The sequence below is a fragment of the Poecilia reticulata genome, linkage group LG12 (genome assembly GCF_000633615.1).
Source record: "Poecilia reticulata strain Guanapo linkage group LG12, Guppy_female_1.0+MT, whole genome shotgun sequence".
NCBI classification, from domain to species: domain Eukaryota; kingdom Metazoa; phylum Chordata; class Actinopteri; order Cyprinodontiformes; family Poeciliidae; genus Poecilia; species Poecilia reticulata.
In genome coordinates this window covers 18,389,906-18,416,666 of record NC_024342.1, presented here as the reverse complement: position 1 = coordinate 18,416,666, position 26,761 = coordinate 18,389,906, and the positions used below count along the sequence as shown (strand labels likewise).

General features: G+C 37.2%; 1 protein-coding gene across 2 annotated transcripts in view; it reads right to left on the bottom strand.

The window, feature by feature from the left end:
* Positions 1 to 4,258: 4,258 nt before the first annotated feature.
* Positions 4,259 to 26,761, bottom strand: part of pappaa (pregnancy-associated plasma protein A, pappalysin 1a) — a 98,727-nt gene continuing 76,224 nt past the window's right edge. For both annotated transcript variants that reach the window (XM_008424380.2, XM_008424379.2), the window contains 3 exons: positions 26,205 to 26,276; positions 25,345 to 25,443; positions 4,259 to 9,194 (listed from right to left, as the gene is read on the bottom strand). In XM_008424380.2, the coding sequence (XP_008422602.1) occupies positions 9,090 to 9,194; positions 25,345 to 25,443; positions 26,205 to 26,276 (276 nt within the window). In that variant the 3' untranslated portion in view covers positions 4,259 to 9,089. The remainder of the gene's footprint in view (positions 9,195 to 25,344; positions 25,444 to 26,204; positions 26,277 to 26,761) is intronic.

Genomic DNA, 26,761 nt, shown 5'->3' with positions numbered 1-26,761 from the left:
TGGCTAATAGTAATATAATTGACAGTTGTTAAACCAGATGGCAGTGGTAACAACAGGATATTGATGTAATGGAAACTATAAAGTCTTTTTGTGGTGATCATGTCAGAACTACTTTCAAGCCTATTGTAATGATCTCATTTGTGTGTTTGTCAGAAAGTAAAATGTTTGCTTACTTTGTTCGTAGAAGGTGATTTAGGTTTGTTGTTTCAGTGTTTTTCACAGTATATATTTTTTTACTTAGCTTGCAGAATGGGTTGGTTTGTCCGACCAACATCGTACTTCTTAAACCAAACCTTATTCAGCTGAAAGGTTAAGAGCTGCATCTTGCTGCAACCTATATAAGTTGCTGGTTTTTTAATGTATTTGTAAAGTTAGGAAAATATTCAGTTTTATCATTTAATAGTTTCATTATTGAAACACAATTTATAACAAACCCTTTGGATTTATTATTTTATGTTTTAACTGTAGATTTTAATTTTTTTATATTTTTGATCTTTTTGATCAACTTTATTATGAAAATTATAATTTAAATTCACACAACTGTTCATACAATTTAGTTTAAACAGTCCTTTAAAAAGAATAATATCCTTTTAAAGTCTGTAAATAGGTCCAGACACAGAAAATAAGTGCATTTCTTTGTCATTCATGATATGCATTTACTAGCTATTGCACCAAGGAATGAAGGTTGTAAAAAATGCCTGTTCTAAACCATAATGACAAGAATTTTCTTTTTGCTGCCACCACTTAAATTTTGAGTGTCTGAACAGTCTGCCCTATGCACAATCTATCAGTCCCCGAAGTGGACAGATAATCATTTTCTAAGTTACTCAGATGACAAGGAATGATCTGCTGCACTTTCTTTCAGTTGAAGCAGGCAGCATACTGAGGTGAGTGAATTTTCATCTTTATAGTGCAAAGGATCAGTCCATAGAAATCATTGACATGTCAAAATCCGAGATAGTTAAAAATCCCTTTACATATATGGTGTTAAAAAGTGTTTGCCTCCTTCCTAGCTTTCTTTTTTTTCATGTTTAAGTGTTTCACAATGTCAAAACTATTTAAATAACAAAGACAACACTGTTTTTAAAATAATGTGTTTAATATTAAGGGAGTGAAAAATCAAAATCTCCTTGGTCCTGTGTGAAAATTTAGATGTAAATGTATATGCTAAAACACAATTCGCTTAAAATAGAGCATATGATTTCTTCATAGAAACACCAGGCAGACAATAGTGTGAGACTATTAAGAACAACATCCAGAGTCTATACTTACAAGTCCATTTATTGTTAGAAAATGTGCACGTCACTTTTTAGCGATCTGGGGTAACTCCTAGATCTTGTGTACTCGGTTTAGGCCATCCATCCGTCATTACATGAATGGCATAAAAGTCTAATTTCTGTCCTTGAAGGCTACTCTCCTGCATTTTGTAGATGTGCTACTGATGCAACACACCAGAACCAAACAGCTGAATTAACTCCTCAGTATGTAAACAAGAGTCCTTATATAATCCCCTAATTATTTGATTCAGATGTGTTGCGACAGAGGCACAAGTAAAAGTTGCAGGACACTGGCTCTCGAGGCCATCTGGGATGAGACATCCATCCATCCAGGATGGAAACTAAGACACTTATGTTCTCTCTGGATAAAATGTATATATTGCATTGTTTCTCCAGCATTTTCTGGATCTGCCCTGGGTTCTCACTACAGGGGGGCATGGAAAGATGTGGTATTTAGATGAAACACTTAGGAGGCAGCCTGTTTGGATATATTCATCAGTCTGCATTACGTCTAGCATTATGGGCATAGAAAAAAAAGAAAAATACCTTATCTAGTTTTTGATTTTGACTATATTCATAAAGTGCAACTATGATAACAGATGGCTTTTGTTAATATTTGTTTCAGAGAAAAAGAGACCGAGAGATCTGTCTTTTTTCTCCGGAGAGAAAGAAAAAGCAAGGGAAATGGAGGGAGAGAGAATGAGAGAAAGAGACACAGTTTGTGGATCCCTTTGCTCCTATTCATACAATCAATAGGCATGAAGGGAATAAATACTCATTACTTTTTGGTTGGCGATGAGGGGGAAAAGTGGGATGTTTTCTTAACGCTGTTAGACAGTAGATGGGGCAGACTTATTTTGGGGCAATTCTTGTGACATACTCAGGGTCACAGCTAGATCAGGAGCTGCTCAAGTTTTCCTAAAATTTGAAAATATGTCATAATTCACAACTGATGCTCATTTAAGATATTAAACTTTTTCTTGTTGGTGCTGCTAGATTATCCTTGGAGAACTACAATCAGTCCATTGCCACAAAATTTATGTGGATCTCTGTAAATGGGCTGTAGTGCATACAAAAGGTCCAAGTCTATTGGATGCATAAGTGATATAATATAAACACCCATAGCATAGTGCTTGCTGAACGCATGTAGATATTTAAACGTTTTAGGTTTTTTTTCAATAGTAGGAATTTACTGCAATGTAAAAGCTACTGATTTTGCTTAACTAGATGCATTGATTCTCTTTACTCACTCAAGCTTCACAACAGAGAAGCCCCCTTGGTGTTCAAATTACTGAAATAAGGTTGTACAATTGTAGAGCAATAATTGGATCACAATTAATTAGCAAAATAAGGCACAGATGAAGATAGCTGTAAGCAAATGTAAAATGAGGCCCAATGTCAATTTCCTAAGTTTGAGCCAATTTGCTACATGATCTTGCTGGAAAAATATTTACATTTAGATGGCAAGGAGGGAAATCAGTCACTAAACTAACAGACATCCATCCCATACAAATTACTCTAATTTATATCATTAACTGAAGGTGGCTATGCCTCTCTGCATGTGAGCTGCTGGGAAGCATTTACTTTTTCCACCTCGCTCAACAAACTATTCCTTCAAGCTCAGATCCAGTTTCTTTTTCAGTCATGCAACATTAACTGCACTTTAAAAATCAGTAGCTTGATGTGCATTCTCACAAATTAGGCCATTAAGGTCACCGATGTGCCAGAAACAACCCTCACATTTTCATGCTTGTGTATCAATGCAGCATTATTGAACAAGTTCCTGTTTTGTTTTTGGGGGTTTTTTTGTTTTTATTTTTACAACCACATCCGCACATATTTTCTTTTTAATTTAAAAAAAACCTCAAAGTGAATTTGTAACACCTCATTTACGCCCCCCCCAAAAAATGTGGGATAAATGTGACCAATGCCAGATGAAGATTAATTTAGCTACCTTCATATAAAAGTTTTTTTTAATCTTTGAAACCTTTAAAATAGCCTGCAAAGTAACAAAGATTGGTGGAGTAGTCAAACATTATACTCAAGTAAGGCTAGAATTAAAATAACATATTTTCACTTAAGTAGTAGTGCAAAGTTACCGTCCAATAAAATTAATCAAGAGAGAGTGACTTCTAGAAGCTGCACCTCTTTAAGCACCAGAAGTACTGAGCTTTTGGGAACTGGAGACCAGTGTACGTCATGGTGTTTTGTCATGTGTGGGGTTTAGAGCACAGCAATCATGGCAGAAATGAATGACTTAGGAGTTCCCAAGTTTGGAAATAATAATGAAAAGGAAATAATGATTGAAGAGCTGCAACATTTAATTTTAATTTCAATGTTATGGGGGAAAAAAAGAGTAAGGCGTTGGCGAAATCATGATGAATATAATTGAGTTTGGTATGTCGTTCCCTACAATGCATTAAGCGTGCATCCATGACTACCAACAGATATACATTACAGCAGATGTAGAAGCACAAAAATACAGAAAGAAACATGTTTCACTCACTGGTACATGTGAGGCATAAAAACTGCAAATCATGAACTAATGACAGTTTAGCCTACAGGTAGGGTAGTACTGTAAAGGTTATTGACTAACTTCACCGAGTTCGCAAATCTTTAGCTGACATAAAGGCTTTCAAATAAGACTTGATGTTGTGCATAATGAAGGGGAGAGGAACAAAAGCTGTTAGTGCCAATCATTCAAAATAAGAAAGATGTCTTTCTTATTTTGTGCCCAAAAAGTACAGGTTTTATTGTAGTGATCAGTTTTGACAAACTCCTGGGACCCAAAGATGAATGTTCTGATTATTGTTTTTTTTTTATTATTTTTTTTTAATTGACAACAAATAAATAATATCGGACTCAACAGATAAATTCATGGCTTATACATCTGACAACAGTGCTTACACTAGGTCATTATGAACAACTAAATGCTGACAGCAAGTGGTGTGATAAAGCATCACTACTTTTTTTGTTTACTGTTTTTTTTTTTTCATTGCAGGTGATACTTTGACACTACATTTCACGGATCTTTTTTTTTTATGTTATACTTATGATAAAAATCAATCCAAGACCTATTCTGAAACAGTTAGTACATGTTTTTGAATACAATCATAAGATAATATCAATATTTACATCTTAAAATATATTTGTTGAGCAGTTGGGTATGAAACATTACAGTAATATCACTAGATATCCACATAATATGCAAGTACATTTTTTTTTGTTCTATGGAAAAAAACAAACTATACTTCAACATTTTTTTTTTATTATTCACTGAAGGATAAGAAAACATAATAGGACCAATTTATAACCAAAGACATGTGAGAAATACTTAATGTGTTACAGCACAAAAAAGAACATTTTGGGAAACACCATAACCCTTCATTTTAAAGATTAGAGCAAAAACATTAGGGCTTTACACACTCCAGTTCTTCTCTGCTTTTTTTTTTTTTTTTGATGATGATGATGATGAACTTACACAGAAACATTTGACATCTGCAGACAAGAAAAACAAATGTCTCATTTAAACTACAGGAGCAAATATTGGTGGTGAACATGGAGGAATCAAAGCTTGTCAAACAAGAACACTGGTAGAGAGTTTCTTATGGTGCGATAAGCATAGACCGTAGGTGGGAAGAAATGTGTTCCTTCATCTTGACTTCAATTGGTTCTGTAAACTGGGCAAACATCCCCTCTCATTTTCACAGGGCCAGCTTGACCCTGGCTGCCCCACAAAGGCATACCTGACAGTGACAGATGAGGCTGTGTGTCGAGTTAGAGGGGATATGGAGGTAAGTGAGATGGAGGGAGTCCCATCGTGGGATGGCTGCCAGTCTCTGGAGAAATTCTGACTCACTCGCCTTAGCATGTTGCCAGTCAGGCTGGCCGCTCTTTGCCCAGGGGCAGCCTCTGTGAGTACACACTTTCACACCTGGACAAACACCTCCATAGGCCAGGAAAAGCAGCCCACCCTTAAATACCTCTCTTTCCCTCTCTCTCCTTCACTGGCTTACTTCTTCTACATTTGCCCCATTTAAGAACACTCACTGCTGGATGTCACCTCTAGTTTGTTTTTCCTTAATTGTTAGTCCTTTTTCCTTCTGCCTTCAGCTGGAAGTACTGTATATTGTTAATAAATAATAATGCCTATGCTTAATAGGCAATGATAATGGTTGTAAATTTGGTTCTCTCTTAGACACTCCTTGTACATGTGGCTAATTTGTAAATTTTTCTTTATAGAAAAACAAAAATAAACACAATTCTAGCTTTAAATGAGAAAAAGATAGCATTTGAAAGCAGTATCCATTTACACATAATGATCATTGAGAGAAGTTATTTCATGGTTGAGGGGCAAACTTGTTTATGTCTGATCAGTGCCTATCAGCAACAATCACAATCAATAGAACTGTGACGATGGAGATAAAAATGACTCACAACATATAATGTGCTGGTTCATATCGAAACAATGTAAAAAATAATTTAAATGGAACTTAAATATAGCTTAAAAAAAGTATACCACTCTCAATAAATAGTTGTACTATTTACACCATTGTTATGAGAATCAAAATGTCACTAAAATACCAAAACTATAGAAGCAGCAATCATTGCAGGCATGAGGTACAGCAAAGGGATCATGTGATAACTACAGTAGAGAGGTGATGTCCTCTATTCTGATGCACAAATGTATACTCCCACCCATGACTTTCTTTGTTAGCTATGGCTTATGGGTAACTTCTCCAATCTTAGGAAGATTTTTTTTTTTTTTTTTCAAGTTGATGTAGTGACATTCTGATGCCTTATGTGGCAATTACAATCAGCTGTTTTGGTTGCTAGATATTGACATAATATGATAACCTTATTACATAATTATGACAATTATGCAGGAAAGACCTCTGATTATGCTAGGATAACTTTATACCTATTTACATAGTTTGAGACTGAATGGCTTCTCTATGACCTCGGTAGCAGATAATGAACCACAGCACTGCGTGTGGAGTGACTCCAGGTGAGACACTTACCACTGGTAGGAATTATAATGTGAGGCAGCAGAATCTAGAATACAAACAAAACATCTCAAATACATACAATTACCAGGAATATATAGTTTTCATATAAAGTTTATAAATGTAATCATTGAAGATCCTGTAGCCTTCAGTGTCCTCACAAAGTTTCATTTTTTTCAAAAGTTACAAAGTCTTTCAGGAGTCCTTTTGGTTGGGGGTTTCTTCCTTTTTCTTTTATCTTCTCCATTTTTTTTCCGCTTTTCCTCTGAGACCTAAGATGTTATGCAAACACCAAGGCAACACACAAGACGTAGCATTTGCAGTCTAGTTCAATTTTAAACAACCCATAGTACATGTCTTGGAAAAAGCATCGATGTCGGTCTAATTGTTCCAAATGATTTGTAAATTAATATATGCTTCAATGTGGGATTACCACTCTACCTCATTAATACCATCCAATGCAAATACCATTTTGATGCTGCAGAGAAGCATAGCAATATGTCATCTGCATAATGTAGCATAACAATCAAGTATAAAACAAGAGTGGAAGAAAAGCAAAAAGCAACACAATGAGTCAAATTGCTAAAAACTATGCAGTTTCTTAGATCACCATTCTGTTGCTAGCAGCTTCTACAGAATTTTGAAAGATATACATTGTTTTTCTAACTAGAAAGTGCAGTAATTGAGGTCATCGGTACGAACACTGATTAAATATAGCATGTTCCATGAAATGCAAAACAGCAAATCAAACCAATTGTTTAATAATTCTGTCATTCGATCATTTTTGGATTTTCTTTTTTTTATATCATATGGAAAATAAAATCTGCACATGTTCTTTGCATGTCCTCATATTCTCTTAGGTCTCCACAAACATTGGCTATGAAATGGCATGTAGGACTGTGTTTACAGGAATGATCTTGAATGCCATAGCAGCCAAATACAAGTCAGAGAGAGACCACGGGTAGAGAGAAATAATTATTAATCATGATAATTGTCACTGTAATTGTTGCAAAATAGTCGATGCAAAGTTTAGACCAAGATGCCAAGCAGACAAACACTTTCCACATGTTGCATGAAACTGATCGGTTTGTACGTGTCGGGAATGAGGAGTAACAAAATAGAACTCTATCATAGCAGCTATATTGTTTAACAAAGTTACTTTATGGGAACACACAACACAGAAAAATGCTATTTAGAAGTGCACTTTGTACTGAAGAGGAAGCAGAATGAGCAAACGACCGAAACTAGACCCAGCAGGTTATCTGTGGCTGGAAATGCTGTGTTGACGTATACATCCACATGTCATTTTAGTGTATAACTCTGCTAACTACCCAGTGAAAGGAGAGAGTCTGCGAAAGTTAATTCCATTCCCCATGGAATGCTGGCTTGTTAGATGGGGGCGTCGGCTGGTATTAGGGCTAGGGTTACCGAGATATAGTCTAGCCAACCCTTCATCCCTGTACTTTTGTGTGAATGTGGTGTGCAGAACTGAGATCAAGAAAGCCACAAGCCTTTGATAAGCTTTAACTACATTCTGAACGGGACTGGGATGGATTTACTTTCAGCTTTTGTTTTTCAGTTTCAGATGGTTCTTGAGGTAACAAAGGTTTTTATCTATCTCCATAAGGGAGGAGTTCAGACTGAAACTAAAATCACCCCAAACCCTAAGTGAGGTTACCGACAACATTCTTTAAGTCATAATCAAGGTATAGAGTTATTTCCAGGGGCAGCTGCATAAGACGAGGGGTGCCAAATGAGGTTCTGGATTTTCTTCAGTTGTTAGTGCATTTCATATGTGATGCTGTCAACGGGTTTCTACCTAAATACAAAATGACAAAGTTGTGTAAGAACATGCAGGAATCAATGAATGCTATTAGGAGAAGCTGTAAGCAGCAAGGAAGACAAAGCTGTCTAAGCCTACTATTTATTATGGATTCAAAGAAGCAAACGCCACACTACATTTTCAAATGAGTTTTTTTTCTATAAACAGCTATTGACCTAGACTGTTTTTCTTTTTCTATAGCTGACTGTTTTGAGTTTTTGTGCATTGCAATTTGCCTTTTTTTGTGTCAGATATGTGGCTTAAAACAATATGGCTGTTTTATATAATACCCATATCCACCGACATTCCATAAAAAAAGCATACATTACTAAGAAGGGCACAGAGGTAAGTAATAGCTGACTAGTTTAAAAGCAGAAGTAATTAAAACAACCTCTGGAAGAAGGCAGGGGATTGCACCTTGAGGCGGCGCTGAGGATTCAATGTGTATGAGGATTTCTTTAAATCTCTGGTCAACATTTTTATCTGCAAAACACAGAGCCAGCATTAACACAATCCCAAACTTGCATGTTTTGATAAACCTTTGGTTCAATCATCTGATTGTAGAGTGAGGTAACTAAAACCAATACTAAAGCCAGCACAAAACTCACCAAACGGCATGCTTACCTAGACTTAGTTACACTTTTTTTGTTTATTTTGGGTGAGTTATCGAAAACGTCTATTTCAGGTTTTTTAATACTACTTATCATTAAGGATGGTATTGCACAAGTTACTTTCCTTTTTGCAGAGAAACAATATTTTCAGTGGAGTCCCGTGAGTCTCGTCCTCTTTCTGTATCTTCCTTTCACATGAAGATGGAAGCTGGTTGCATTTGCAGTACAGATGGAGAGGTATGCCTTTATTAGCAGCATGTGCAGGAAACTGTGGGCCAAGATGAGGATGATGAAGGTTGGGTTGGCCATTCTGGATGTGTTGTGGTAGGGGAAGGGTCCCGGAACAACGAATGAAGATCCCTGCTCAGCGTGGTCACCCTAGGGAATGGTTGCGCTCATGTTTTCTGTTCTCTGCAGCTTTTGGATCCCGACAGGAGCACTCGTTACGTATGTCACAGGATATGGGGAATGGAATTACCTAAGCAAAAGAAAAAAAAACAATTTTTTTAGTAGTCAAAAACACACATTTATATTTTATCATACGTTAATCACAAATTGCAAGGCATAGTGGGGATTTTTTGTGAAAAATGTGGCCTGCAGTTCTACTCAATTGCCTTTCTACTTCTAAACACAAATTAATTCCAGTGCACCCAATCACATTGTGGTGGCAGCATTATGGTGTAGGGTTGCTTTTCCTCATCAGGAAAAGGGGGCCTGGACATAGTTGATGTGAACATGGATGGAGTCTAATACACAGGGCAATCTAGCAAAAGACTTGAAACTAGCATTGGAAGTTCACCTTCTACTCAGATAATGATTCCAAGCATACAGATGCACACAAACACAAACACTACAAACAATTGCATAAAGGACTTTTCAGATTCTTATTTACGAAACATAAAAAAAATAATAATAATCATGTATCATTATCCTTCCTCTTATTCTTTCAAATTATGCCTATATTGAAACTGCAACACAGTCTCAAACACAACAGTAAACATGTCCTAGCCAGAAGAAAACATTCTTCTAAATGTGGTATGTGACATGTCATGGAAACGACTTGACCCCAAAAAATTGCAGCTCCCGAGCTTGGAAGCAACAAAAGTTTTTCAGTTTTGTTGCTATAAAGGCTCTCTTCAGTCACAGTCTTGTGAAACCACAGCACTTTATCTTTTCATGTATTTCCATTTTCTCTGATAGTTTTTCTGTCAACATAATCTCTTGCCAGTGAAAGCAGAGCACTGCGATCAGTGGTTGTTGCCCCTGGCTTTGACGTAGCTGGATAACGTTGGCAATGCGTCACCAGCCCCAGCTGCTGCTGCCTTGTCTGCTCGCTAACCTCTCGAGGGGTTGGCTTCAGCTGTTTGGGTACACAAAATGTGTCCCCCTTCTCCAGGCCAAACAGGAAACACGTGTTGTCCAAGTCATGTAAAGTAGGCAGCAGACCAAGGACATGTTTGTATTTGTGTCTTGGTGGCTTATATTCCAAAGGGCTGAGAGCCTGCAGTCAGAATCGCTTGATCTTATTAGGCTGAATTATTGCTCTCTTTTGGAAAACAAGTCCCAACAAACATTGCAAGTTTAACAAAAACACTATCCGGCTGAAGACGGTTTTTAGTTCAATGCAGTATGTATAAATTGTTTATAGAAGGACCTCCAAGCAGTGACGTGCAGTCTTATAAATTTTACTTATTTTTTTACAAATAAGGAACAATAGCAGGTAGTTTTGCGCATGCCAGCTGCTATCTCTTTGTATTGCAAACAGTGGTGGTTTCTGATATGGGCAATATGGGCAACCGCCCAGGGTGGCGTCTTGTTGGTGGGTGTATTGAGACCCTCCTAATCGTTTCTCTTCCCCACACTCCCACCTTGACACTCCACCAGAGCATCTGAAAGTCAACGGTGATTACAACCCCTCTATGAAGTTGTAGATACTTCTCATGTACTTCACACTAACACATATTTAGGAAGCATTGGATGCAAACAAAGGTTGTTTTATGAGTTCAAACATAAAAAAATGAAGCCCATTTTGTGAAACTTTAAATTTTCTCGTATCTAAGAAGGATATGCTTCACATGAACGACCCCAGTTTTTGTTACTTTTCTATAGATTATGTTTCAATGTCCCCAAATTGTCAAACATTTATTAGGTGAATTAATTGCAAAACAGATTAAACTGCCTTCCACTTGGAACTGAATATTTTGGGGGGGGGGGGGTTCATCAGTGGAGAAAGAGTGTCTGCATAACATAGCACGAGGTTTAGTTATATCACCACATTACTGTAAGTCATGATGATAGAGCCTGTGTTACTTAAAGCAACGTCTTCATACGCTACTAAAATGATAGATACTTAATAGTGTGAAACAGTTTTAAGTGTCCACCACTGTTCCTAAAAAGGAGACTACAACCTGTCTGAAGATGAAAAAAAGTCAAATATGGTGATAAACATGACACCACTCAACCAACCAGTTGAACAGTTTGTGTGAACAGGACAATATAGATGTCAGATCTACGGAATGAGATGGAGCTTGTCCCAGATGACTGGTGATGCAGACTCTCCTTGCAAATAGGGTACAAAATAACTTGTTTGTGTGGGGGAGGTGTCTGTAATGCAAGGGCCAGGTGGGCTGGACCCAGACTCCTTGGGGAAAATGAGGTCTACATGGGACGACTTTACAAGCTAAAGGCCGGACACACTTCAGAAACAGCTGTCAACTGCATGAGCGCCGTTTCCTCTGAGGCATTTTGAAGCCAAGAACACAGAGTTCCTGATTCTCACCTGACTCTTTCAGAGTTTTATTACAACATCTTTGTTTTACACTTATACCTTGTTTCTTTTAAATTCTCTTCCTATCTTTGTTTTATTACTCCTTTCCCTCGCAGCACTGCTTCCCACTACATAATCCAAGCCTCTTACGCAGTTTCTGCTTATCCAAGGCCAGTTCTGCTTATCTTTCTATGCAGAGAATGATGGTGGGTGGCAGATTTGACATCCTTTCCTTTGACCTTGACCTCTGGGGTGACTGGGCCAGTTGCCACATCTGACCCCGACTTAGGCTTCTCTCGGGGTGGCTGGGAAACTGGGCTGATTAGTTTTGCAATACTGGGGGCCATCCTGATGCCCAGGGTCCCACAGTTAGAGGAGGGCTAGGAGAAGACCATGAGGTGGAAGCAAGGCAAGGATAACACTAGGCCTACTGAAATCTTATCTATCAGAGCCCTATCCTTCTATTTCAGCAACAGGTAAAAACACGGCATTCCTCTCTTCTGTATAAATTATATAGTGACCTATGTAATACTGGATTTATTTTCAAATCACTATATTCAAATGTCATTAGAAGAAAGTAGTGGTTGTAAGCAACTGAAATCAGCTAATTCATTCACAAGCATGGTCTATTTTTTGATCAACATGGTTTATGTGTATATCTTTATGATATCCATAGACCTCATTCCACATACAGTACATGTAAAATGCATTTATAGAAAGCGGCTCATTTCATTTACTAATTTTCTATAAACCCTGCACTACAGAAAATAAGTAAAAGGTTTATAAAAGTTATTTAATGTGTAGTGAGTAAGAATCTGGACCTTTGCTGTGACATATTTGATTCTGGCTATTAAAGTTTTGCCATTAACTTTGGACAAGTTTTCCCTTCTTCTTAGCTGTAAAGTATCAGTTGAGTGGGTCTTTGCAATCAGATCCACATTTGGTGAAAAGCTGACAACTTGGTACCACTAAAGAGCTGAAATGCAATTATATGAGCCAACATTGCTCAACCCAAAAAAGTGATTGGACAAACAGGCTCCAAAAGAGGGTAATGGTTAAAGAATCTGGGGTTTATTATAATAACAGTAAAACAATTCAAATCTTTTACATTGTTCTTTTGCACCTCCAAATGTGGACTTGTTAAAAGCCAGTGAAAACTAGAAGCCATGTGCTCACAGCAGCGAAGCAGCGTGGATTTGGAAAGGACATGTAGTGGTTTCTAGCTCATAGTTATGTGTACATTTCATTTAAGACATTTTCCGCCAGGAAATAAATTATCTTGGAATGCTGAGAAATAAGCACTGGTGACACTAACAAGAACTGCTAACAGACAACTAAGTGCACCATGTATGTGCATTTATCTCTGTGTAACAACTCCAAAAGTGTAGTCTGCTAAGTTCGATAACATATTAAGACAGAGGTTAATGGCTAGCTGTGGACATCACACACCGTCATTTTAGAGACATACAACCATGTCACACACAAGTAATGTACTGGGCATACTTGTGTCAAACTTAGATTTGCAAGCAGTTTTAGAAACCTTGGTGTGATCTGAGCACCTCCACAAGACCTTAACTTTGACAGAAAAACATATACCCAGATTCACAAAAAAATGTCTCAGAGAGGCCAAGTCTATTGGAGGAAAAAAAAAGTTTCCAAACTATATGGGGGGCTACAAAAAGGGTCTTGCAAAGGGAACCCTCAGAGAGGCATACTCCAGACTCTTGCTTCCTCCCCCCCCGCCTCTCCAAATCCAGCCAACAGCTTGCAACTATTAAGGGGAGATCCTGCGGTGACCTTACGTGCAGTCATTCCTTTCACCTTCAAACATCCTGAAGTGGAACAATAGACAGCAAGTCATCCAGAACTACTTAATACACAAATCTTTACTGAAACAAAACACAAATTAAGGCTTCTTCACTATTCTGGGAAGCAATGTAAAATTTATGTGCAGAATTCCATTATGTACAGTCATGCTAAAAGACGTACCCCTCACCTGTAAGCTTTCTATTAGATAGTACACTTTTAGTCTACGTATGTCCTAAAATTAGACAAAAGCTTTTTTCCTAACACATAATGTGTTAAACAAAGTCAATATTTATATAACGTTTTGAAACTTTGTGGGGGAAACAAGCAAAGGTGCTACTAATTAGATCAAATTGAGAAATAAACTTCTCACACTATTGTGTAAAAAGACTTTTGATCCAAGGGCATTTGAAAACATAATACTGGACAAAAAATTTTTTTCTCTTACATCACCTTCCTGCGCATGTCAGACTGTATCACACTCAATTTGTTCACCACATAAACTAGCCTGCCAAATTATTATTTTTTTGCTCATCTTGAAAAAATTCTGCTCCTTGACTCCTTAGCTCTTTCACATTATGTATGTAGAACATGAGCACCTCTGTTGCAGAAACAATGCAACTACAGCTCAAATGTTACCCACTATAAACATTACCTAATAACACGCGACCCCAGACAATTCACTAAGTTTCATTCAGGAAATAATAATTTGGCCCCTTGGGTTCATCCTTAAAGGATTTACATGTTATTTCTATTTGGTATATTGTGCCCTATTATGGAAAAATAATGTATAAAAGGAGATGGTGACATCAACAAGAGGTAATACACCCTGTCAAGACGCAGCAGGACTGTGAATGTCAACCAATGATCTCCAGTATACATGTTTTTATGACATTGGTCTCAAGAATTATTGGCAATGGCAGTAGGAGTTTGTCCTGCAATCGGTGGGCTGACGGTTGCGAAATATATTTAAGATAAAAACAGATAAGAGAGAAGGATAAAATAATAAAGATGAAATAATAAAACATTTGGTTTTTTGGGACAACAAGAGGCTGGAAATGGTAAAGGACAGTGTGCTTGATTAGAAGATCTGAATTAATATATATTTTTAAATGAGTTCAACAGTTTAAAAAAAAACTTAAACATGTCATCCTTGGCTTTTGTACTGACAACATTAATACTCTTTTAAAATATTAAGGTCTTAGCTTTACTAACCTAACCCTGGACCTCAAGCAGTTTAAGGTAGGTTAGTGACCAGCATTTCAGCACTTAATTTAGTTCACTATCGTTACTGTAGAATATAGACAGTTTCAATGTTTTCTTGTGGTGGAAGACATCGAGAAGTGATGCTATTTGTACAACAAACTTATAAAGAAGGCAAACCTACAGTGAGTCCAGCCCCATCAGTTAGCTCCACTATACCTACATCCAGTCAAAAATAATTGTCACTATTGTGGTTAACAGCAAAGTAAATACAATTACATCACTCTAACCCCAACCCAAACACAACAGTTTTTTTTCTAGTGTTTTTAGCAAAGTCATATTCGACCCCTGACTTGCATTGATTCCAAAGCTGCATGTGTTTCTATGTACTGTCAAATTGTTAACCTCAAACACAGTATCCACCACAGAATCCATCATTGTTTAGGAAACATTGGATGCAATCTGAAAACAATTCTTACGATAAATGGCAGTCTCAGGCCTTCTACACATGTAGCCAGGTCTTTATAAAAAAAAATCTCAGCCACATTAAAAAAACAATATTGTATACACAGGACCGGTTTCAGAAATGTTTTCATCCACATGAACCCATGTGTGGGTTCATCCGCAGCACCCCCAGTGCATTTGGCAGTCGCAGTACTATAGCGCCAAGCTAAAACCTATGTCAGTCAATCAGATTGCTTTTAAACAACCATGGCTTTCTGTAAGGAAATAAACATGGTACCAAAACGTTCTTTGTGTGGACAGATATATAGTTTTAAATAATAAAACTATATAGTGATATGAAATAGTTTTTAATAAAAACATTTGTTTATGTTCAAAGATACTTGGCTACGTATGGACAAGGCCTCAGTGGTACTATACTATAAGAGTGTTTAGGGTGTTTTTATTTGTTAAAATGCTTTAAAACTTTAAAATACTAGTTTATAAATGTACTGCACCACGGTAGATTAAAGATCTGCTGTTGTATCAACCTTCCGGATCTCTCAGGTCTTCTAGTTCTGGGCTGTTCTGCATCCCCAGAACCAAAACCAAACATGGCGAAGCAGCATTCAGCTTCTATACACCACAAATCTGGAACAATTGTTGATTTTGGGGGGGTTTATTATGTAAAGCACTTTGAACTGACTTGTTGCTGAAATGTGCTGTACACAAATAAACTTCATTGATTGATTGTTTTTGTAAAACAAAGTGTGTGGATGTTTGTAAGACAAGATTGTTTCCCTCTTGTGTAAAATTAATATTATAAAATGAGGGTGAATGAAATCTCCTGTCTATATCGCTGTGTCCTTATTTTGCCTTTAACCTTAACACCTCTGCCAACAGAGAAATATAGATGTAACAAGTTTTGGCAGAGGAACAGTGAAGATGCATGGAGGGAGTCACTGTTCTGCTGTCACAACATAATGGGGGCATGACATTGACCAAGATTCCCACAGAGACACCAGACTACTGCATAGCAACCAGGGGAAAAGCTTATGTGTACCCCTTGTTTCTGAGTTAGATAGAGAGCATGTAAATGACTGAGAGAGGCAATTAGTGATGAAAAGACTGAGTGACATAGAGAATGGATGAGAATATGTGAGAGTGAGGTCTACTGGTTTAAGCCCAAAACAACCTTAGATTCATGAGTTCAATACCATGAGATATTACATTCTAACATCACAAGCTATCAAATCAATGTATAAAATCAGTAGGTATGGACAATATTTCAAACTTCATTTTTTAAGGTTTTATTGGCTCGAGTGGCCTTTATTTGATAGTGAAAAGACAGGAAAGTGGGTAAAGAGAGAAGGGGAAAGACATGTGGCAAAGGTCGCCAGGCCAGGAATCGAACCTCCGACAGCCACGTAGAGGACCAAAGCCTCCATATGTGGGTTGTGCTTGAGCCCTGCGCCACCACAGCACCCCAAACTTCAAACATCTTCAGCCTAGAGATTCTCTGAGGTACCGATTGCATGAATCGATTTGAAGTTTTCTTTTTTCTATCACAAAAATAAGTACTGCCTGTAAACTTACACAGTAGTAGAGATTTTTTTGTTGTCGTTTTGCAAATTATGCGATTCTATTTACGTCTTTCAGCATGCAGTTCAGTCATAAGTCATCAAAGTTGAGGTGTTCCTCTTGTTCTCTAGTGATGGACAGAAGGAACGCGACGTGTTCGAAATAAAGTGTGTGTACTGCTCTGATCGGTCATGATGAAGAAAAAGCTTAGGCAAAAAGAAAATGTTTTTACTGTTTCTTTTACATTCTGATACTGATTTGTGGTTGCTAGATATGAGTCGTGATGAAAAGAAGAAGATTCTGGACATAAGCAAGAGAAATTAGCTTCATCTGTTGCATAGCAAAACTTTAAAGATAGAGTGAGAAGATTCATTACCCTATGAGATCCAGGAGTAGAGACTTTATCCGTTTTCACATTGAAAGCTGTAAGCCAGGGTGGTTCAGGCATATGATCACAATTGCCCCTGGACAATTCCCTTTGGACGCGCGCCCCAATGGTAGGAAACTTTGAAGAAGAACATGAGCCCACTGGAGGGACTGAATATCCCTCCTGGCCTGAGAATATCTTGGGATGCCCAGAAATAACCGTAGAGCATCAATTGCAAGAGGGATTTCTGGGCTTCAGTCCTAAATGTGTTACAACCACAACTAAATTTCAAATAAGCAGAAGATAATGAAATAATGGTTGGTAAAGACCCAAAAGGGTTGAGCAATACCAACACTAACAGCCTTAGTTTGACAAGGCCTCCCAATGACTGATGGAGGAGGAGAAGCTGCATGCACAACAGCTGAAGAGACACCGAGCAGACAGAGCAGATCAAGGGAGGGCCAACAGAATTAAGTGTTCTAGACACTGGAGTCCAAACTTGAAGTTGTTTCCTGCAAGTCCCTGCTGAATGGCAGGAATTAACTGCACTACAGCTTTTACAGCTTTTTCTTGTCTACTCTGCCTACCCCTATTCAGTTCAAATGACAAAGGCCTGGGCCTCGTGAGAAACTTATATTCTGATGCTGCTGTCAATCTGATTTAAAACCCAATGAGGTTATGTAATTAGCATAGACTATCAGCAGCCCTCAACCGGTAGAGCTGGATACCATGGTATACTGAATACCAGTAGACGACAAACTTTTTTGGTCAAGGAGTGATATTGATCAAATAGTCCTTTATCCAGAAAAAGGAATTACAGTTTCTAGACAGATTTAGAAAGCTTTGTCACAGGAACAGTAAAGATAATAATTCAAAGAATAAGAAACTACACCTTTGTGTCATTTAACCAAAAACAAAACATTGAATTTGTTGTATGTGTTATTCAAATTTTCTTTCATATCTTACTCATTTTCCATTATCAGCACCTTGTTGGCAAAGAATTATCAAATGGATGCCAACAAGAAAAAGCAGACTGGCTCTAAATGCAATTTTCCTTTAAATACAAACGTCCTGACACAAAGCAGGAGAAATGACTACATTAACAAACATCTAGACTCTCAGTTTGAACTCTAATAAAACAAACAAACAAACCTTCTGTTTCAAAACAAGTCCTTAGAAACAGTTAGGCAACTTGGAATAAAGTCATCGATTGTGGTTTGAACAACAATGCCGAGTTCCGACGAAGCAGGAAATACTGTGCGTTTTTGTCACCCAATAAGTTCATGAATCATCAGCTAAGAAAGGAGAATTTTTCAGTAATAAGTTACAGATTCATTTGACATATAGTCTCTTTGTTTTTGTTTTGTTTGCTTGTAGAAGTTTTATTCAATTCCATCCTGTTGTCTGCCACACATGTGTTCTGTTTGGAGAAAATGAAAATCAGGTGTAATACCCAGTTTTGGTCCCACTGACTTGCTCACACAAGGTTGTTGAGGATAAACATTTCCTGTCAGTGATGAATCTTTTTAAATGATTAACTCAAAGCAAAGTAAACTGATAAATAAAAAAGCAAAACTGATTAAATGTGTGCATAAGAAAAACATTTTCAGATTCATTAGAGCCCCGTTACTATTTCCCATTGAACTACACATATTTTGAAAGAAAACCTCAATTTAGCAACCGATTAAGAAGAAAAGCAAATTATATCTAACATTTGGCTTTTTAGCTGTTCAGATACCAATCACTCTTATCTGACTAATTCCTTAGTGTTTCCTTTTAGTTCCTCACCCATAATAAGCTTTACTTGACCCTTATTTCTGGCAGCTGATAAACCAAGTCATGATTGGTAATTTCAGAGCAATTTGTTTTATCTTTCTCAACCATTTCAAGGGGACCCAAAAGTGGGAAAACACCAGTCAACTGTTGTTTTCACAGATGCCTACAACGTTATTCCACCATGTAGAATACGGTCGAGTAATTACTATTTTTTGTTGATAATGTTATTGTGTGATATCTCACAAATCTAAAATAGTTTGGTAGTCAACTGGCATTCTTCTTTTTTTTAAAGGCGAAGCCACTGTTTTAAAAACATGGATTTAAAACGACATGAACAGATTGTGTCAAATCCTCAGAATGTAGCTTAAGCTATGTTTCCACATATTGTCACAGTGACTTTAAAAGAGCGTAAGGCTACGCTATGTTGCTATGCTCTGATCATTTTGAAAATCTGTTAGATGGATTGAAAAAAGAGGCCGACATGTAACATATGCACATTATTCCATTAGCCTTTGCTTGGGTTTGCAGTACACCTTTAGTACATTACTTACACATTGTTTATCAAAGAATCAGACATTCACCACCCACTTCCTCATCTTTCATCATCTTGGAAAAAGGTTTTGTCACAGAATCACAACTAGTCAATGTGAAATATAAAAATTCATTGCAAAGATGAGACTCAACTAGTCTAAGAGTTGACTTGCAACCCCTAATTCTGATCTTGTTATTCTGATTGGGGCAAACTGACTTCACATGCGTGCGCTATGTTGGGGAAGTGAAATTAGTCTTGAATTCTCTTGCCCTAATGCAGGAAGACCAACCGCATTCTGCTTAGCTTGTAGCTTAACCCGTTTAATCCCAAATTTTTTCCTGCAAAATAAGTGCATGCATTTCAATCCTTGGACCTCCCTAACATATGATCTTCATGAATTATTACATTTTATGTTGGTTATGTTAGTGAAAGTACAGTAACAATTGTTGCCGGTGGGAATCTGCATACTCTAAGTTATACAAATCTGGCCTATTTATGCATTTAAAAAAAATAAGAAAAATCATGACATGCATAACGTATTATAACAAAGAGTGTTCAGAAATGTTTTAGAAACATAAAAACTCAATGCCACATCCTGCAGATGTCATTGTCTCAATGTGCCAAGTGACCTTTGACCTCATTTGGTTATTTCATCAATACAATACTTACATACAAGCAGCGCTACAAAGACAAAGCAAGGATGTCAAACAGCTTGACACTGCACAATATATCAGCAGGTTTGCTCTCGACAGAACTCGAAATGCACTTTAATTTTTTTTTTATCTATCCAACGTAGGTAGTTTTGCTTCCATCTTACAAGTAGAAACCTTGATATTGATGAAAAAGTCTCCAAAATAAAGACCCTTTTCAATCTGGATAAGTCCGCTGTTGAAAATGACCTTGAAATAAAAACTGAGTGAAGCATCTGGTATGAGCAAGCACCTCCAGATCCTGTTGCTAGAGTAAAAATATTTCAACTTCAGGAGATGAGTTTTCAACTTGATGGCACTTTGTCAATCTACCTATTTGTGTGAATGTATCTTCTTCCTTTCACATGGAGGTCATCTATTAAAGTGCAGATCTAACATGACTGACAGTCTCCTGCTAGCCTGCTTAGGGCTTGCAGTCAACTCCTGATAATGAGAAACTAGCTGCCTCTTCCCTGGGCAAGAGGTCCCTCTAAGGAAGAAACGGCATTTTTTTTCACTTCAACATTTCTGCTAACTGATGTATATTTGCACATAAAATGTATCAGCATAGAGTTTGATTTCTAATTTTCACGTCTCGGTGCCAAGTGGTAGCTTTTAGCAGATTGGTGAGAAAAAAAAAAAAACGCACCCCTTAGTTCCAAAAACTTTGGACATCCCCGCTGTAATGTAATGGAAAAACGAATCACATACATTTTAATACAACCACTTTGAACCTGCATTTGTTTAAGTATTAAAAAGATAGGAAAAAAGTTTTTCTCTGCATTGTAAAGTCACAATGTTTTCAAATTCGTTTTGTGCAAACGTCTTACTAATCTACAATTTCCTTCATCATCATAAGAAATAAAAGAAACATCAAGATGGAGGGATACTTATACAAGGATAATGTGAAGACATTATTGCAGTATTTGTTTTTATCTAGATAATGTTGACTTTGTGGGCTAAGCAGGGCATCTAGCTCATCTAGAGTTGGTCATATGTGATATGTAATATAGGAGTTTAAAGGTTTGTCCAGGCCATGTCTACAAAGCCAAGGCTACATCTAGGAAATATTTGATGTCAGAAGGACAAGTCTCAGTTTGACACAATAACACTGTCCTGACATACTGCATTACTATTTTCCCTTCCTCCTCCTCTGGTCTACTCACTGAAAAGTTACAGAAACTTAAAGTTTCAATTTTGGAATATAAACATCCCTTTGCTACAAATTATGTTGGATACTCAAACAGAATATTTTCCCCTTTAGCAGATTGTTGTTTTCTTCAAGCTTCTTCAAGAACAGTAATTTTTGGCTGTTCTTGTCGGCCAAAAATGACTCTCAGTGTAATATTTATTGTATTTTAAGTCTAAATAAAGTATGAAAACTTTTGTTCTTACAACAGGATTAGACCTGGTTTAAGCTATTTTGGGAAGTGTATTAAACTGTTAAAATCCTCAAAGGTTTTTCATTTTCGAAAACAACACATTTGTTATTCTACATACCAACACAAGATGTTGAGAACATGTTTTTCTTTGAAGTAGGATCCAACATACCAACTCCTAACTCATGACACAACCCATGGCCAGCTGTCCTTTCCTTTCAAGAGCTCAATCTCTTATTGCCTGAGTCTTTTATTGAATTCTATGAGGTCTTACAGAAAAAAAAAAAAAACTAAACTAAAACAAAACAAAAAATAAAACAATAGTTCTGGAAGTTCTGCTGATGTCACTGCTTAAGATTGGTCTCAGAAGATGTGGAGATTAGATATTGTCAATCAACAGCAGCAGAACTCGTACAAAAGTGAGGCTATTTCCCATGTAGTTGCAAACAAAATTCTAGCGTTACCAATCTGATGAATTATGCCAAACATTTGCCACTATACTTTTAAGAAATAAAATATTCAAACAAATGACGGACCTCTTGCTATTTTCCTGTACAGCACAATGTACAAGTGGCATAACTGTGATTTGTCCTCCAAACCCAACAGACTTAGTAAAGGACAAAACGTGAACTTTCACATGTTTGGTCAGCACATACTCAACATACAGTATGGCAGTTGCCAGAATGCAGCATCAACCCAAGGGAACTATTATTATTTGTTCTTGTTGTTGTTTGTTTACTTTACCTTTAAACAATTGCAACATGGTCATTTCTTTCACATTCTAAACCAACCGAAAAATGGAACGACAAAAATAAGACAAAAATTTAACTAATATAGAATCGGGCCAACATGTAACATGTGAATTTCAGTAATTGAGACTTTTATAAATACAGATGAAACCAGAAGATTACACACACCAAATGAGAGACACAAAAACAATATATCCCACTGTTTGAAGTTGAATAAAACTTCAATCAGTGAAGTTTGATTTTACTTTAAGCTTCAGGTCAGAATTGCCTAATTTATTTGCATTTGGTAAATGCCCCAATTATAAGAGTAAGAACATGTAAGAGTTGTTTTTATTCATTGAAAATAAAACATTTATGTATATTTCCTCAGTATTTTGTTGCAATGTCTTTGAACTTTTTGGCCCAGCTCCTTCCTGAGAAGTGTGATGCTTGGACATTCGCATCATGTCTATATTTGCCTATCGCTGTTTAAACAGATGAAAGTGGCAACCAGGAGAATCTGGAAACTGTTCCCCAGATCAAACCAGGTTTGTGCAGCTTAACAATTCAAATCCTGATAAATGTAATTTCATTTGATGTTTATCTATAAAGGCTGTCTCATTGAGATCAAAGATCTCATTTACAAGAGAGATTTGTTTTAATACCACAAACAAAAAAAAAATTTACAAGCACACACCTTGGCTTTTTTCTTTTAACTTTTACATTGTGCCAAACAAGATAATTAACTCAAATGTGAAGTATACTCATCAGAAGTTTCCAAAGCTCTGAGATTGTCGCCTTGCTTTCCCTCATTGTTAGATCGTTTTCATAATTTTACCTGACCTAAAAAGAAAAAAATATAAGAGATGTTTGGTCTCATCTAACTTCAAGAACAAAAGTTGTATAATGTCTTTTTATGGGTCATATGTAAACTTCTGGTTTCAATCGTACCTAAAAATGAGGGGACAAGAAATATGGTTCAACTGCCAAAGACACAAATAAATTGATAAAGGAAGCTAAGCACATATACCACTTCCACACTTTTCAGGAGTGGGAGGAGTGACCGTGTAATTAAATCCACTTGATTAACGGATAGTTGGTAGGTGTGACCAACTCTATAAAAGCAAGAGTTATGGCAGCTTGCAGAGCTATGAGCATGGAAGTATGCAACAAAACAGAGAAAGAAAAAAAAAACATCTGCTATAATGTTTGAGATGCAATGTTTGCTCTTCATTAGAGTGAGAAAGATTGTGACGCAATTTTATCATTTCTATGGTGACAACACTTTTGGTGGAAAATGGAAAATATTAAAGACAGTTACCCACTGACGGACAAGGTTAAACAATGCAAGGCTCAAAGCAATTGTAAAATACCCCAGGAACCATGAAGGCATCTGTTACCATTTCAAATGACATAGCTCAACAGAGTATAATGAGAAGAACGATTTAATCTTAGTACGACTTGTTTGAAATAATTACCAGAAAAAAACCCCATCTCTCTAAAAGCAATATGATGGTGCAAATTTTTTTCTAGACACAAGACTTCTGTAATAATGTCCTTTTGACACATGCAACTGTAGTAGAGATGTTTGAGAAGCAGAAACATCACATGCCAAACATTGAGCATAGAGGAGAAGAGTAACGTTATGGGCTGGTGTTCCAGCCATCAGATGTGGGCATCTTAAAGTAATTTTTATAATGAATAACTTCATATGCAAAAGTACTCCAGAGTCAAAAGCTGTTTGCCTAATGCTGAATTTATATCAAACACATTTTGCACATGAAAAAGGCATTCAATGCCTGAAGTTGGATGCTTGTACATGTAGAAGTCTGGCGGTTGATATCTGGTGTCAAAATTGCTCTTGACGTGTGTGAGAGCAAAGTGTGGAAAAATGCACTTTGGAAGGAGCCTCTTGACTTTTGCCTTTTTGTTTTCTCTGACAGTCTTTTTGTAAAATGGCAGATGAAACTGAGAGTGGTTTGACTTTATTTACAAAAGAATGTTGCCATTGTCAGGAGACTCTGTGTTGTGTTTGAATTCACCAGATAATTCAGAGGTGTTCTGAGAGTTTGGTTAATTTCACCAAACCATTCTTACTCCAGGAGCGATGTGCTGAGTAGGGCTGCTTTCAATGCTATTGTCTCGCCCGAGCCTAGGTGACGATCTGCTGACCTGCACTGGTGCCTGCGTCTCCTGCCAGGACACCGACTACAGGAACCTACGTCACATAGTAGAGTCTCCAGTAGATGCTTTGTGTCCAATTGCAAAAGTGTAGATTCTCCAACTCTAGAGTCTGTCGTGTTGGATGTATTGAACTTGCTATACGTGTGTCGAATGATTAAAGACCAGAATTGCAAAGCACGTTAAAACGTGCAGTGCTAATTGCACGAGACACACCACAAATCTTCTCACTGCCCTTAGATCCGTGTCCACCAAAGACTTTGCATGTAAACCAGACACCCCTGACGCTTAAATTGCATTTGGTCTGAGTGCAGCATAGCAGCTAATGCTTGACCAAAATACACAAATATAAGTGTAGGGAGTATTCAGTGTTTTTTCTGTGACCATCTTCACAGTAAAGGAAACTTTTTCTCCCCTTTCACACTTTTTTTCTCTCCAAAAGATAAATTAAACTGGCTCCCCACTGAAAAACCTGCATAGACAGAGAAAACTGACATAGCTAAAAAAAAACAAACAAACAAAAAAAAAAAAAACATATTATTCTACCAGCCTTAGGAAGAACAGTGCAGCCTCGTTCATCCAAACTTTACAGAAACAGGTCTGGTTAGATATGCAACTGTTGTGGCAAACAAGCATGAATAAACCCGTCTAAACACATATCTTGCCAGCAGCTTTCTGAAATTAATCAAATGGATTTTCAGAGTTATGTCAGGCCAAGGGAAGAGTTGTAACTGATTAAATAAATACAGAGCAGACTAAGAATTGACAGATAACTTTGAAGTACCTAATGAGGAGGATGTGATGTTAGGAGATGCTTGTAAGCTGTCATTGATATACTGTAACCTTTTGTTCACTTATGAACACAGACAGACAAAAACAATTACTTAACAGAATAGACAGGAAAAAAATGACTTATCAAATCATCCTCTTTTTAATCCATCTATTCCTGTTCATGAAGGTAAGAGCATAAACTCTACCCTAGAGTTCATCTTAGATTGAAAGTCACCAATCAACCAGGTATGCCTTTGGATTGGGGGTATTACGAAATCTCTACTAAAGGACAAGAGTAGATTTAGGACAAAATAATAATAACTTGTAATAGATTGATTTTTCAGTCAGTCTAAATTCAACATAATTTATTTTTCTATATTTATTTTAAATATGAGCATGCCACTTACCTTCTTAGTCTTGACAGTGGTCTGACAGCAGTCTCCTCCATCATAGTTGCAGAAGGCCCTGTTGTTGACTGGATCACAGTAGTTGTCTCCCATAAAAGGCTATTGAAGGAAGAGAAGAGTGCAGAAAGAGTGAAACGACAGAGCAAAAACCAGAAACCTCTCATTACCTTGTGTAAGGCCTAAAGCTTTGTTCCGTTTGGCTCTTGGGCATTTCGAGGTCTTTAGAAGTATCTGAATGAATTTGCTGATGAATCCAATACATTAAATTTTCCCCATTCTTCAATGTCACCATTTCAGCCCTTAGTCAGCTAGACCCGTAAATCAAATCGAGACACCATAAACCATAATCAGCACAAAACGCGCCAGTCAGGTGATTTATTGGGTTGGCCCCGCCCTCAACGGTTGGGTTACCCATCGGGTTATCCAGTTGGACTCAGCTCAACGGATTACTTAATAGCTTCATGAAACAAAGCGAAATACAAAGACTTTTGAAAGAAACACTTGATGTAGTATGTGGAAATGACTGAAAAAGGCTGTTGTAGGACTAATTATATTTTCTATTGCAGACTGCAGTTACAAATGCATTTCATTACTTAGTTATCATATCATATTTAGTCTAGGAGTAGGGTAGGATTATCGAAATTGTCCCACTTAACGATCGGTTGCACAAGAAGCCCGTCTTCACCTACGCTTTCTATGTCTTACTTGTGCAGCGTCTGCCAATTCATTTTCTGTCTACAACAATTTAGCCAAGTACAGCTCATAAAACTTTATGTTCTACCTTTAATGTTTCACAGTCCACAAGAGGTTAAAGAATTAAAATATATCAGAGGAATATAGTGCTCAGGTCTTGCACCAACCTCGCATCCTTTGATGCAATGGAGGAATTCTGGAGGAGGATACCATTTCAGTCCCATCGTGCAGACTATACTCTGAAAGACAAGACAACACGCATTTGTTCAGTTAATTAAGAAATATCGCTGCTTTCAATGATTCCAAAACTGTTCACAGGCACACCTCCAAAATGAACATGAAGTTGCAATAAGATGCCTGTAAGCCTGAGTCTGGGATGGAGGTTTAAGACAGAAAGAAGAGTGTTGTTTGCTGCATAAGTAGGATAGCACAGTTTGTAATTAAAAGTGCCATCCACTGCAAAGTCCTGGCTGATCTCAGGTGGTCCAAATCCCAAACCTACCATGTTCCAATATCTCCCAAAGTTGACACGCTTTTCTTTTGTTGCTGCAAACTAAGGTATTTTCTATTTCAGTACAGTCAGCAAATCAATGTAAAATATAGATCTCGGCCCGAAGGTAGCGAGAAAGAACAACAGGGTCTGAGGACAACAGAGCCGTGTGAGTAATAGATTAGTTATATAATGTTTAGTTTATATATATACATAATGTTTAGCTATATATAT